The sequence below is a fragment of the Monodelphis domestica genome, chromosome 6, assembly GCF_027887165.1.
Source record: "Monodelphis domestica isolate mMonDom1 chromosome 6, mMonDom1.pri, whole genome shotgun sequence".
In the NCBI taxonomy this organism is placed as follows: domain Eukaryota; kingdom Metazoa; phylum Chordata; class Mammalia; order Didelphimorphia; family Didelphidae; genus Monodelphis; species Monodelphis domestica.
Window position 1 is genome coordinate 104,025,169 of NC_077232.1, and position 15,015 is coordinate 104,040,183.

General features: G+C 34.5%; 1 protein-coding gene across 4 annotated transcripts in view; it reads left to right on the plus strand.

Annotated features, from left to right (window-relative positions):
* The window catches only part of SLIT2 (slit guidance ligand 2), a 392,002-nt gene that overhangs the window by 320,305 nt on the left and 56,682 nt on the right, over window positions 1-15,015 (plus strand). For 2 of the 4 annotated variants that reach the window (XM_007496674.3, XM_056802468.1), the window contains 4 exons: window positions 1,756-1,880; window positions 2,096-2,193; window positions 3,494-3,633; window positions 7,283-7,309. In XM_007496674.3, the coding sequence (XP_007496736.1) occupies window positions 1,756-1,880; window positions 2,096-2,193; window positions 3,494-3,633; window positions 7,283-7,309 (390 nt within the window). The remainder of the gene's footprint in view (window positions 1-1,755; window positions 1,881-2,095; window positions 2,194-3,493; window positions 3,634-7,282; window positions 7,310-15,015) is intronic. The other 2 variants (XM_001368444.5, XM_007496678.3) reach the window with 1 other exon arrangement.

Here is a 15,015-nt window from a genome sequence, read left to right on the forward strand (position 1 = left end):
TTTTGAAGGCAATGCCAATCATTGGCATTTTGGGGTAGGTTCTGCCAAGTAGGGATAAAATGAGTAGTTGCCTTTCTGTGATCTAAAAAGCCTAGCTCACTTTGAGAGACTCTGTATTCAAGAATCAGGGCACCAGGATATAGATTAATTTTTATATGTTAATATTATAATAAAATGTGTATTATATTTCATATATCTTATATATGTACAAAAACCCCTGGGGCAGAGACTTTTCCTATTGAAGTCTGTGTACATACATATACACACACACACACATATACACACATATATGCCCCCCCAAATCTATTTCTTTGAAATATTTTAAAGTGCTCCCTAAAAAAGAAGATAGAAACAACTTTGCTTTTCACTAAACTTTATTCTTAGAGAAAAAAATACAAAAACTTCACCTATTACTCACATATGTTTCATTTCTATGACCTTTAATCTACAAAAGCCTATTGGATAAACCTACTTGTACCCCTTTGAAGGAAGGCAGGCAGAAAGTAAAAACAGATAACCATTTTGCATAGTTTTGCCCTTTACTATCCCCAGCATTAAATAGTGAGAACTATCTGTGTTTCCTATGATTCTGCTTATCTGTTCTCACAATAGCATGTGGTACAAGTTGTTTTTCAAATGGATGTGATGAATTTGCACTTATTCATCTAATTCCATCCCCTCCTCCAGGCCCTTATCCAGAGCCTCTTGGGACCAATGGCATATATTTCCAAGACAGCTGGCCAGGGTTAAGGGTGCAGTTTGTGGTCATGGAACACAGCCACAAAAGCAAACTGGCTCTTAAGGGGATTGAACCTATGACCTTGGCCCCATTAGCACCAGGCATCAACCAACTAAACTAACAACTCTGAGTCCTACTTTGACATCAAAACTCCCCACAGTTGTTCCCATAAGGAAGCTACCCAACAAAATAGTTATTTCCTTTGTTCTTATCCTCCCTCAATACTCCACACTGAAGCCCTCATTTTACAAATAATGAAAATAGCAGGAAAGAACACTTTTTTATGTATTTCTTTATCAGAGGTACCACTTTCTGGGGGAATGTAGATTGATCTAGAAACCAGGAAACAAGTTCTTGTCCTTATTTCATCTCTAACTAGCAATATGAACTTGGGTTAACTATTTATTCCTTCATTTCTGTATTTCACAGAATTATTAAAAGTATGCTACTATAAAATGGTGCCCTAAATCTGGGGTCAGAGCCCTGGGCTTGAATCACAGTTCTTCTACTTACTATTTCTGTCGCCTTGGACAAGTTATTTCATTTCTCTTTTTCTGTTGTTTCCTCCTGTAAAAAATAACAGGATAGGATTTTAGGATTTCTTAGGTCTCCTCCAGATCTAAATATAACAACCTATGATGTAATTAAATCATAGATTCAAGAGCCCGATTAAACAAAATCCCAGAAAAAAAAACATAAAACATTATTACTTGTTTATGACCATTTTATCCATTTATGATAGGATGTAATAGTCCCAGAAAGGGCAAATATTGTCTTTTTCTATGAAACTATGTCATATGTATGTATATATGACAAAGAGTCATCTTATAAGAAAAGTTTGATCACAATAATACAATTTCTCAGGTTAAAGCATGAAGAAAAGTTTGAAATGTATTTTGAGACTCCACCACAATACAGTTTGAAAATAATTAACTTTTTTAAAGAAGAGTGGAAATTTATAGTAATAAATGAAGGTATAGTTAATATAGGTTCTGATGATGTCAACCCATTTTTAGGTCCTGTGGATGTTAACATACTTGCTAAATGTAGTCCATGCTTATCGAATCCTTGTAAAAATGACGGCACCTGTAATAGTGATCCTGTTGACTTCTATCGATGCACTTGCCCATATGGTTTCAAGGTAATTAGAGGGGAGGGCTCAAGAAAAAGATAATTAAAAAAAAACACGTGTGCATGTGTATGTGTGTATATGAGAGAGAGAGAGAGAGAGAGAGAGAGAGAGAGAGAGAGAGAGAGAGAGAGAGAGAGAGAATGTTTCCTTCTTTGCATCTGTGCACTTCAGGCACTGCTTTGTTGATGCTCAACTTTGGCTTTCTTTGATTGTTTGGCTTTCAGGGCCAGGATTGTGATGTTCCGATCCACTCTTGCATCAGTAACCCATGCAAACATGGTGGAACTTGTCACTTAAAAGAAGGAGAAAAGGATGGATTCTGGTAGGTTGATGTCATCTGTAAACAACCTTCTGAACTTGAAATGCTGGAAGAGGAAAAACTAATCAAAAAATTGCTTTTACTTTCACATCCCAGATATTAACAAGGAGATAACCTTGACAGTCTTTTGATAAGGATGTTGTCATTTTGCCCCTGTTTTTGTGGCATTGAAATGTTAGGAAGCTCCACTGTCCTCAGAAATCTCAGTGTGCTTTTGAAAATGAGAATTACAAAATAACAACATATTATGATTAGTGAAGGCAGATCAGGGAACGACATAGTATTGGTTCTATTATGCTAATTAATAGCTGCCTAGCCCCCTGCTGAAAGTCTCATATTCAGCTGTTGTTTTGTGTATTGCTTTAACAGACAGCATGTAAATGATAAGATGTAAATCCCACTGAAACAGAAAATTAATGATTCATTTCCAAGCTACTATGCCAGTAGATAAACATGCTGTGAGCATTTTTAATCTGGAGTTATTTAATCATACAGTACAATTAATCCAGATGTACTTCATGAATTATGAAATACAGTTTTTTATTAAAGGACTCTAATAATTTCACATAAGAATGCTAATCTACTGCTCAAGCTTGTTAGAAATGCCACTTTAAAAAGAAACATCCTTCATTCCTGCAAATCATTAAGAAATTATCCCTCTATTTTCCATCTAGACTGTACCCAAAGATTATTTGACTATTTCATCAGGATCAAATTGTAAATATTTTATTCCACATCCAAGTTGTACTAAACTTGTATTTAAATGATGATTTAAAGGTGCATAGACACAGTTTGTCAGTCCACAAAGAACAAACTTTTTCTGTCTACCCCTAATATTCCACACCCAGGTCAATGGCATCAAAAAGAGGATAATTGTTTTTTTTTTCCTTAAAATCCAAACTAGTTATTCATCAGTCATGAGCAACCTTACAATAGAATCACAAATTATTTCATGGGAGCACAGCTAGATATTTGAAAACATCTGGGACATTAGAATACATTTTGCTTGTGTTTCTGACTTGCAAATATACCCACACTTTTGACTTTCAAGGACGTAGAACCATTTGCTATCATAAAAACAAGCATGATTTTTTTCCTTTTTCCAAAAAGCTTTTTAGTTCCTGGTTTTCAGGGAATTATTCTAAATTGGTACTTACAACATGTCATTTAAAGTCATTTAAAACCCAATTTCTCCACATTTAAAGGCTCAGTAATTGGTGAATCCGTAATTTTCTGTACTTGAACTCTGGATGTTCAGAAATATAGTGGGAAACATTTGTTCTTCCTTCTTTCTGATTTGCAGGTGTACTTGTGCTGATGGATTTGAAGGAGAAAATTGTGAAGTGAATGTTGATGATTGTGAAGACAATGACTGTGAAAATAATTCCACCTGTGTTGATGGAATTAACAACTACACATGCCTTTGCCCACCTGAATACACAGGTAGGATGGCTTCACACTAACACTCCTATAGGAACAAGCCAGCTTGACTGTTTAAAACTTCAATGGGACTAGCCTAGGTGTGTTTAGTAAAATATACTGGGAGGGTTGGGGATAAATGAGTAGTTATTTTCAGAAATCTAAGATAATGCGAATAAGGAACTGGCTTATGGCTGATTGGGGCCAAACACAAGAAGACCAAGCAAGCTGAATAAGAAAAGATCCATCAGCATAGGAATGTGCTAGTGTGCCTGTATGAGCTGTACAGAGCTTTGATTCCCACAGATGAATGGTGTTAGCAGACAAAGAAGTCCCTGGGTGCAAACCAACCCACTTGTATACATACAACAAAGAGAAGTTTTGTTTACTAAATCAATACAGAGTGACACTGAAAGAGCTTACACATGTCTATACATGTCTCTTCACTTATGTGTTTGCTACCATAGTAGCTTCATTTGGTATTATCTGATGGCCCCAATAAAAGGAGGAAAATATCCCCAAAATAGAATATTAATTTCCCCAGAACTCTCCAGCCTGCTCAGCATCTTTCTCTTATGAATTTGTTTGGCATGTCCTTCCTTTTTTCCTGGAGGGGATGGGGGGGAAGGGAGACCTAGCTTGCCATAAAGTAAGCATCAAGTTTATGATGTATGCTAATAGCATTGACCATTCCCATTAAGGTTACTTGCTTGGTAATTATGTTCTTCTCCAAAATGACCACCACATCTTGATAACCTTATTCCTTAATAACTAATCTTATAGAGAGAGACATTAAAATTTAGAAATAAAGTTTGCACACAAAACAAAAAAAGTTCAAAAATAGGTCACATTGGACTTGATTACATATATGATTCCCTAGTCATCCAGATATTTTTTCAAGAATATTTCCTTGAATAACAATTAACATGATTAATTTTTCAGTTAGTGAAATGACAACCTAAGGCAAACAAGATTCACTTCTCCAGTTGTACAAGTTGAAAGCACATTAAATATGTGGCTTTTGTCTAAGGCTGAGTTAGAAAGATCTATTTTGTTTGTTTGTTTGTTTGTTTGCTTTTCTGATAAGTACCTGAACTGGAGCACTTTGGATTTTCAGGTTACTTACCCCTTTCCCTTTTGTGTGATAATTTGCACATTATTTTAGGAGTTTTAATTATATTCTCTTTTTAAGCCTAACTTTTTTTATGTCTTTGGCATAGTCATTTCTTATTGGTTTTTCATCGCTTACTCCTTTTTTTGAGACTTCTTTCTCTGTATACACCTATATTCTCCAAGCAGTCTTCCTGACACACTCATATCAGCTCCTCCTACCATCTGTTGTACTCAGAACTGCCTTAAGGATTCTTTATGACACAGTGGGAACTGTTTACCAATTCCTCCAGTTTCTGCTAGGAAACATTATGTCACCTGGCTTTTTACTGACAACAACTGTTTCCAACCTGTTTCTTAAATATACAGAACACTGCCAAATCACTTTTTAAACAAATAACAGCATGAGTTTTTTCAAAAATATAAGAGAAACCAAATGTGAAAGTCTGTCCATTTGCCATTCAGTATATCTGCCTATTTCAAATGGCCATATGGGTTCAGCACATTTGTAGAGGACTCAACACCTTTCTAAAAACAGTTTAATTAGTAGTAGCATGCTTTGAATAATATTTGCTAGATAAACAAATAGCAATTTTTTTCAAAGATAACCAAAAATAAGCAAAGTGATGATTCTTCAGAAGTACTAAGAATAGATATGGAGATTAAAAATGTTTACCCTTTTGCCTTTGCACTGGGTCTGTCTGCCTTTCCCAGGTAGTTATCATTGTAGAACAAGTTTCTGGATGTGAGTTGCAACATGTATGCAAGATTTCTGAATATGAGTTGAAGCATGTATGGTGTTCTTGTCCATATGTGAAATGAGCTCATTTACAAAATATCAAACAGCCATCTGCAGAGTCTGAAATCAGTGGCACATAGATGCGCATTTAATTATAGGAAAAGTATAAATTGGGCCCGAGGGTTTCCATATCCTGCTTCATCCAAGCCTGCAATAAGGGAGGATTTTTTTAATGTAGCTGTATTGTTTTAAATTTAACTTTGGAATGCTGATTAACGAGCATGAGACCTGGGAACAGAAACACTGTTTTGTTCAGGGAATAAAATAATGTTGCCTTTGTTTAAAAATCACTCAAGTCACAAATTGCTTTTTCTTTGAAGGTTTTTTTTTCCCTTTTGCACCTCAAAGCCTTACAATGAGAGATAAGTGAACTCCATTAAGGAGGAGCAAATAAAACAGCATGGAAAATCTTGTAAATTCATATTGCAATTACTTTTCTTAGCTATTTTAAAGAGTCCAAAAGAAAATGTTAATATAATTAGTAAGACAAAATTCTTAAATAACAGAGAATGGCAAGCAAATTTCCAGGGAGGCCATTAGGTATGTAAAGATAGACCAGGAAAGAAAATGGACATTTTCACAACAAAATGAAATATGAGTTAGGAAGATTTTCATTAGTCATTATGCTCTAATTATCATTTCCTAAAGCCTCATGTGACTAAAACATCACAGTGTATAGTAATGGATTTGTATAGAATACCATGTTTTTCTTTCCCTTACCAGGAAATGGCAGAATGAGTCATAATGAGATAAATAGACAGATCATTTTACATATGTATATATTATTATTTCATTTTCTCTCCATCAAAGCTGTTGTCTATATGTCTATACAGTTCAAGCCATTATCTATTCTAATAGTTATAAAACTCAGAGTTATAACCTGGAGAAAGACAGAATCCATTTTTGTGGAGAATATGATCTTGAAACTGTCAAAATAATACTTAAATCAGGCACTTTGGGATTTAATTCTGACTTGAAAAGATTGTCAGAATCAGTCTCAAATTAATTGTGAACAACCATGACATCCCTTGCAGGTAAATCTTCAAAACATTCTTTAGGCAAGTCAAGCTAGAAACCGGAAAAAAATTACATTTTGGTTTGCAGCTCCCCCTCCCATGTTTCAAAAATTGACACCTTTTTCTAACAGCTAAAATTGACTTAGGTGTTGAATTGAAAAATGTGCTTTTCCATATTTTCTAACAGTCAGAATCCTGGATCAACAGTGTCAAGATTCTGCTTCTTAATTAGCACTAGAATCTCAGTGTCATGTACAAGTATGCCACAAACATTGTGTAATTCAGCACTGCCCTAGAACTTAGCAATAAAAAGATGAAAGAATATATGCAACAAAACACTAAAATAAGATCTACAACTATAAGTATGCTTTTCATTTTTATTTTTATCACATTACATTCACTTTAAAAAAAATCATAGTGATTAGCAAAATCAATGAAAAAAAGCCATTTGTTTTGCAAAATACCATCAGGGTTCAGTTTCGGCCCTCCTGAGCTAGCAATTGATTTCTTTTGCTGCCAAGGACAACACATACTTTTTCTACTTTGTTTCTGCGTGTTTGTGTGGGGGCTTTTTTGTTTGTCAGTTTGTTTTTTGCCCTGCTGTAGGTTTAAAAAAAATGAAGCTTGCTTCACTTTGCTATGTCATCCTGGCATCTCTGCTGCTATAGTCGTGCATTGGCTTAATGTGCTATGCTGTTGTATTAGAATGTAAAAAGTCTCTTGTCTCTTCTGTCTTTGTTGCTGCCAGCTGCTAATCTGAATGAGGTGGAAAAAGGTTAGTTGTGTTTTAAGTCTATTTTTCCTTTTGGTGTCTTGCTTTCCTTTTCCTTTAAAGATGCATGGATTTTACTGTTTGAACACTATAAAAGACATTATGTAAAAACTCAAAATTAAGATGTCAGACCAGGCATCTATATCCTTAATGTGTTGTGGATATATATGTTTGTATACACATGTATAGATAATTGGAGGTACCAATCCACATTTACAAATATTGGGAAAAAATCTTCAAATTATCATATGCTTATACTAATGGGAGAAAGGAAATCTTTGTCACTTTAAAATATAATCTTTAATAATTTTGTTATAAATTGGGTAAACAGAAACAGCATGGTATAATGTATGACCTCAAAGCCAGGAGGACTTGGGTTCAAGTTAAAGCTCTTACATATATTGACCATGTGATTCTGGGCAAGTCATTTAACCACTTTTCTTTCTACAACTCTTTGTTTAAACCTTTACCTTCTGTCTTGGAATGAATACTGGGTATTTGTTCCAAGGCAGGTGGGTAGTAAGGGCTAGGCAATGGGGATTAAATGCCCAGGGTCATACAGCTAAGAAGTGTCTGAGGCTAGATTTGAACCCAGGACCTCCTGTCCTTGGGCCTGCTTTTTACGACTCTTAAGTTGAGACAGCAACTACATGAATTGGGAAGGGAACTTTCCCAACCTGAGAATTCCGTATCACAATGAAATCACACATCTATTCCTAGTCCTTACCGATTAGGCGACGAGCTTCATAGATATACTATTGCTGGGTATATCCCTTAAAACAAATGCTGCAAAGCTAATAGGCTTATGATGATGTGAAAACAGCATATGATAGGGGATAAGTTATAGCCTCCCCTACTCAAAAGAAATAGTATAGAAAGTCATTGCAATAATGAGCATGACTACATAAAAAAGGAAAGAAGAGGGAGATATTCCTGCAAAAAATGGTGAAATTTTTCCTATAGCTAAGAATTTACACATACAACAGATCCTAATGCATGCTATTATGTTATTGTCAATGATTAGCCCTTTATTTCTCTCTAGGTCACAAGCTATTTTTAAGTATTATATCCATATTTGGATGGAAATATGAGGGGGGAGTTAAAATTCCATTTAGACTTTAGCACATAATTGTTAAGGTAAACAAACAAATGAACCTTAGACATATAAAGTAGTATTGTGGAATGAATAAAGAAATACATTGTTGAGCAGCTTGCTACTTTTTTTCTGACAAGGGAAAATTGATATTGCTCTGTATTGTTTTGGTAGTGGTTTAGCAACCAACTTCTATCATTTATTTGTATGAAGATAATTTAAAACATCTCTATTATCTATTCACATATGTAGATTTAGCTTCTTTCAGAGTTAACAGAGCAGCAAGTTTAGTTCTCAGTAAATTAATGCAATAATTATATCTTTTGGGGTAAATACGCATGCTTTTGGCACTTATGAAAGCTGTTAGTACATTTTATTTTATCTTAATATATGATGAGAGGCAACATGTAGGGAGACTGGAGATCAGATAAGAAAGCTTAGGTTCAAATGCTATTTCCTGTACTTATTCCTTAATTTTACAACCTTGAGGAATTCATCTAACCTTTTTGAGTCTCCATTTTTTGATCTTTAAATTTGGGATAGTCATAATACTCACTTCATAAAATTAGATAGCATGTGAAAAGTGCTTTTATAACTTGATGGATCTATTATTTCATCTACAGGAGTATGCTTCCTCCTACCCAAACCTTCTAGTCTTGTGTGATTTTTATCCATGTCCTATAAATTCTCAAAAAATCTACAGCACTTCCTTTCATCCTTTCAATAGTTTACCCTTTGGGCTTGTCATCTGTTATCTTTCATTCTCATGACATGAGCCACCAGCTTTGTGGGTCACAGAGGTCGCTGAAGATATCTTTCTTGTCACCTCACGCACAAATCATTAAGGGTCACATGTAATAGTGTTTGCCTGCCATTCACCTTCCCATTGTCCTTTATGTAAGGCACTATTTTGAGCCTTCTGAGATCTTTGTGTTTCATAATTTAGAGCCATATAATTTCAGCAGGAGAATATAGGTATTAGAAAGATGAGCATCAACCATGGGAAAGAATTTCAACTCATTTAAGTGCTGTGGAGTTCCCTAAGTAGAATCCATAACCCTCTTCCTCCTCCTCCTTCTTAAAACACAGAATAGGGCTTTGCTATTTCAAATCATTGAAATGATTGAGTCTTTATGACTTTGGAAAACCTTGTTGCTTCTCAAAGTTTCCCTTCTAACTGAATTTTTTCATTAAAGAACCAACCATTTCTTTTTTTCTGAACCATTTAAAAATTAATTTGAACTTAGGAAAAATCCAGGGCTTTTAAAATAGGTAATGAATCTTTATTTCTTTACAAAGTAGTTGTGTAGTGGCATAGGAATTTCCCTTTGTAAAAGGTCCCCTGTAATTAGAGGACATATATCTTAGAAGAAAATACTTTTTATTTATTCACTACCCTATTTTATTTTATTTGCTACATTGTTATGTAACAAAACATAGATCTCTTACAAACTGTAGAAATCCTGAATAATTTTCAGGTAAATGTTCAACTTCCATAAACAAGGCAACAACAATAATAACAACTTATATTTTCATAGTACTTCAATATAAAAAACATCTTCTGGGGCAACCAGGTAGCTCACTTCCTAGCTATGTGGCCCTGGGCTAGTCACTTAACTCCAATTGCCTAGTCCTTACTGCTCTTCCTTGGAACTGATTCTTGGTTCAATTCCAAGAGAGAAGGTAAGAAGTGTTATATATACCTTCCTATTTGATTCCCACTACAACCCTGTGAGACATGTGATGCTAGTAATTATAGAGCCATTTTGCAAATGTGGAAATAGATAGGATTAAGGAATTGCCTAAGACCACATGGCTAGTGAGGTACAAAACTCAAGTAATGGTACTGTAAATCCGGTGTTCCCTACATTATACTATGCTGCCTTCTTCCTTCCCAGCAAAGTATTAAGTATGAATCAGATTTCTTGTCCCTCAATCTTGAATAATCTTCATAACTATCCAAATAATGCATAAAGTCTACATGCCAATCACAGTACATATTTGGTTGGGGGGGATTAAAATTTAGTATATTAGTGTACAAGAAAGACTTTCCCTCACTCTTCACTCTTCTCCCTCTCCATCTTAGACCTTGATAACTACCAGGTTTATTTAATTTTATTTAAAGAGGCAATTTGCCAAAGTAAATTAACTACTTCCTGTTAAGGAGACTTGAATTCAACCTAAATTTCTGACCCTTTTGGCTGTGTAATGATGGGCAAATCACATAACCTCTATAGGCTATTTCTTTTTTTTTAATTTATTTAATTAATTTAGTATATAGTTTTCCATGGTTAAATGAATCATGTTCTTTCCCTCCCCACCTCCAACCCTTCTCATAGTCAATGAGCAATTCCACTGGGTTTTACATGTATCATTGATCAAAAGCTATTTCCATATTATTACTATTTGCATTAGAGTGATCATTTAGAGTCTGTATCCCCCAATCATATCCCCATAGAACCATGTGATCTAGCAATTGTTTTTCTTCTGTGTTTCTACTCCCACAGTTCTTTGGATGTGGATAGAGTTCTTTCTCTAAGTCCTCTGTAGGCTATTTGTAAGAGCATCAGATCTAACCTGATGGAGATCTTCCCACATTCATGCATTCTTTGCATATTGACAGAAGACTTGAAATAATGTCAAAAAAAGTCCATCCCCTTTGCTACTCTTAGTAATCAATGGAATCATGACAGAATTGGAGATAGGTTTATACAATGTCATTTGAGGATTGAAGAACTATTTAAAAATATATTTTCAGAGGCAGTAAACACAATTGAAAACACCAAGTTAGTTGTGTGTATTGCCCATTACTAATGTGATGTCATCATCACAGCTTTTTACAATTATGATGTAATCATCCCAGCTGTTCTTAATAACAGTTCTCAGTATTTTTTTCATTCTGAATATAAGTTATTATAGCAACTGCCACAGTTAAAATTGTTTGGAACATATGGTTCCTTATTTTCCTTTGTCATTGTTGGTAACATCTCAAGCTACAAAAATAAGGTGTCCCAAAATGCAATAAGATATTTGGGACACCCTACATTATAGCCAAATTTTTATATTTTTATATGCTTTAAGTTTCTTAAAGTTATGCTTTAAATTGTGTTCATTTGGGAGCTTGTTGAACACCTTAGTTAATAAGTTCATCTCTATGCAGTTAAAAATGTTTAAAAAGTATCTTTCTAGGAGTAAAGCTACTTCAAGGATTAATATTTGTGTAGTTATTTCACAAATTTTTGTTTAAGGAAATATAACACAGGTTTTTCACTTGGAGCCTGAGAACTTTTAAAAACATTTTAGTAACTGTATTTCAACATAATTAGTTTTCTTCATAATCTTATGTATTTTACTTTATGCATTTATAAACCTTATCACAGGGGCAGCTGGGTGGCTCAGTGGATTGAGAGCCAAGCCTAGAGATGGGAGGACCTAGGTTCAACTCTGTCCTCAGACACTTCCTAGCTGTATGACCCTGGACAAGTCACTTAACCCCTATTGCCTCGCCTTATCTCTCTTATTCCTTAGAACCAATACACAGTATTGTTCAATACACACCAACACACAGATTCTAAGATGGAAGGCAAGAGTTTAAAAATAAGCAAACAAACATAAAATATAAAAACTTTTTCCTGAGAAGGGATCCATAGGCTTTACCAGACTTCCACAGAAGTCCATGAAATACTCGAGAAGTTTATTTTGGGCATCCACACAAACAACACTAGGAATAAGATTTATATCACTGATGAATTATTAAACAGACTTTTGTATTAACTAGAAACAAAAACTAAGATATTTTTAAAGTGTATTTTTTATATAATGTGACTCAGTGTAGTAGAAGTTTAATTCATTTTTGTTCTTTAAAATATTTATAATAAATCAGTTACTCTCAGCTCATGACCAGAGAATTACAAATCCCAAACAGAAAAGAACCTGTCTTTGCATACCATCGATGGCAAACATACAGCCTATAGGCTTTCACATGGCCCCCACACACTGCTAGTACTGCATGAACTAGATTAAAATGAAATTGAAAAAATTTTAACAAAAAGTTGAAATGTAGCAAAACATAGATCATATTCAGATATGGATTTCTAAAATAATATTTAACCCACAGAGATTCTTATATAAAGTTACAAAGTTCCTATTCCTGTTCCAGTCTGCCCAACCCATTTCACAGATGACCTGAAGTATGGAGAGGTTAAGTGGCTTGTCCACAGCCCCATAGATAGTACGTGAATTGTGAGCCAACCTTTTAACCCAGACTCTCCAAATTCAACATGATTTTATTGTGCATGTTGCCTTTTGGTCTCCTTTCTTCAGTGGGCAAATCTTGATCCTCCTGAAGACTCTGTTTCCTTATCTGTAAAATGAGTAGGTTGGCCTAAGTAACCTCATATCTTTTCTAGCTATAAATTTCTCCTGCCATGATGCTTCTTTGGTGTGGGTACTTCTACGTATTAGAACCCACTAATTAGAAAAGAGTATTAGGAATTATTGTGACCAAAAGAAATCAACACTGGGCATCACTTTTCTGATGATAAGCCTTTCTTGTTTTCATCTTCAGTCAGCAGACTTTAGACTTCACTGTCAAGCCAGTGCCCCAAATATTTCCAGCTTGGTAAAATCTACAAGAATCTGCCTCTATCAGCATAAAGCCTAGGATTTCTTCCATGATAAAATAAAATTTCATAGTTGAACTATCACTGAGGAATAAGTAAAAATATAGCATCAAAGAAATGTATTGAGTGAGTTGGGCAGAGGGTGGGAGGGGTGTGGGGGAACAACCCACTTAATCCTGAGTTAAAAAACTGCCTCTAACACTGCTTAGATGATTGTAGACAAGTCATTTAACCTCCTTGGGTCTCAGTTTTATCATCTATAAAATCAAAGGTTTGGACTAGATGACCTCCAAATTCCCTGCCTTTTTGAAATCCCCTATTCTGTGGGGCAAAAGCAAGAGATAAGCTAAAAAACAGCCCTTATGCTCCACTGTGATTTTTAAATGTAAAGATAAAACAAGTCCCTTGCATATTAGATAGACCCCTTACAGTGAGCTCATGAAAGGACATGGATAGGAGAGACAATGGTAGATGGATTGCAGTCTGTATCTTTAGATGGAAAACTCACAGAAATCAGAGATTCATTTAAATATTTTAATATAAAACAAGTAGGGCTAGTAATATTTGACAATATAATTTTGTTTCCATAGAATTATAACTTTTAGAATAATCTTTATCAGTCTTTTTTTTTCCCCTGTGTTCCCGCTACACTGAATGATAAGTTCACTTCTCTGATTACTGTGGGTCATTAAATGTCATGAGCTAAAATATAATAATATTTTATGGGTGTTTATAATTCCATCATCCCACAAACTCTCAGGAAGCAAGATTTATACACTATTAAAATTAAGAGGAAATTGATCATCATCTTATTTAATTCACAGAAGGCCACCACCCAAAATTCACTTATAATGGAATGGATCAAAGGATTGTGCTTAAGTTAGGTTTAAAGGGTTTTAAGAATAATGAGTTCCATTCTGCTGGGGAATAAACTATTTCTGGGGAATTTATTACTTGTATTTTGATGGTAAATTAATTATTTCAAAGTAATAGGATGCATTTCAGAGCACTGAGTACAAATTAAAACAAAATCCATTTATTAAACTGATGTAGACTGTGTGGCATAATGGAAATGTCACTGAATTTGAATTCAAGAGACCTTGTTTAGAAATAACTAAATAAAAACCTTGGTATAAATTGTTGCACCATACCTTTTTAATTATGTAACCATAAATATAACACTTAACAGTTTTCTCATCTGTATAATGGGGACAGAAACCTATATGTTGCCCCTTCCTCAAAGGGTTCTTATGAGAAAATGAAAACTCTTTAAAAACTATAAAATACCGTGAAAATATAAGTTATTGTTAAATGATATAAAAATCTCAGGCTAAAAATGGAACACATCAAACCAAAGAAACAGCTTACTCACGGGTCAGAGTGACTTCATTAATAGTTACTAATAACTCAACATTTATAGTGAATTTCCAAAGTCTTATTTTGGGATCTATTTATATTTATAAATTTTAGTGACTTTTAGTCTAGTGTTGAACAAACCAGGAAAGAGATGTGAATAATGTAGGCCAAGAGACTTTAAGGGGGGAAAAATATGGTGATTCCTTAGTTTCTTCTATCTAAAACTTTCATAAGCCTCAATTCAATTCAACAAACATTTTAAGTACCTACTGTATGTAAGGAGTTGATCTAGACTCTGGGAATCATAGACAAAATGAAATATGTTTTTACCTTTAAGGAACCTATATCTTTCTAGCAGCTTACAAAGTAGATAAGTCAGTAAATTAAGCAGGAGATAGAAAGATCACAGATCAGTAAATATACAGTAATATAGAATCATTTCAGAAAGAAGAAAACACTAATAACTGGGAGAGTTGGCAATGTTGGACAATGATCTTTTTCCTACCAGTACACAGTTCCTCAGTTTCTGAGCCCAACCTGCCCCTTCTGATTTAGGAGAGAATATGTGAAAGTATATAAGATGGGACGTCACTCCACTCTCCCAATGTGGTATAAAACAGCAATTATTCATCCCCTTC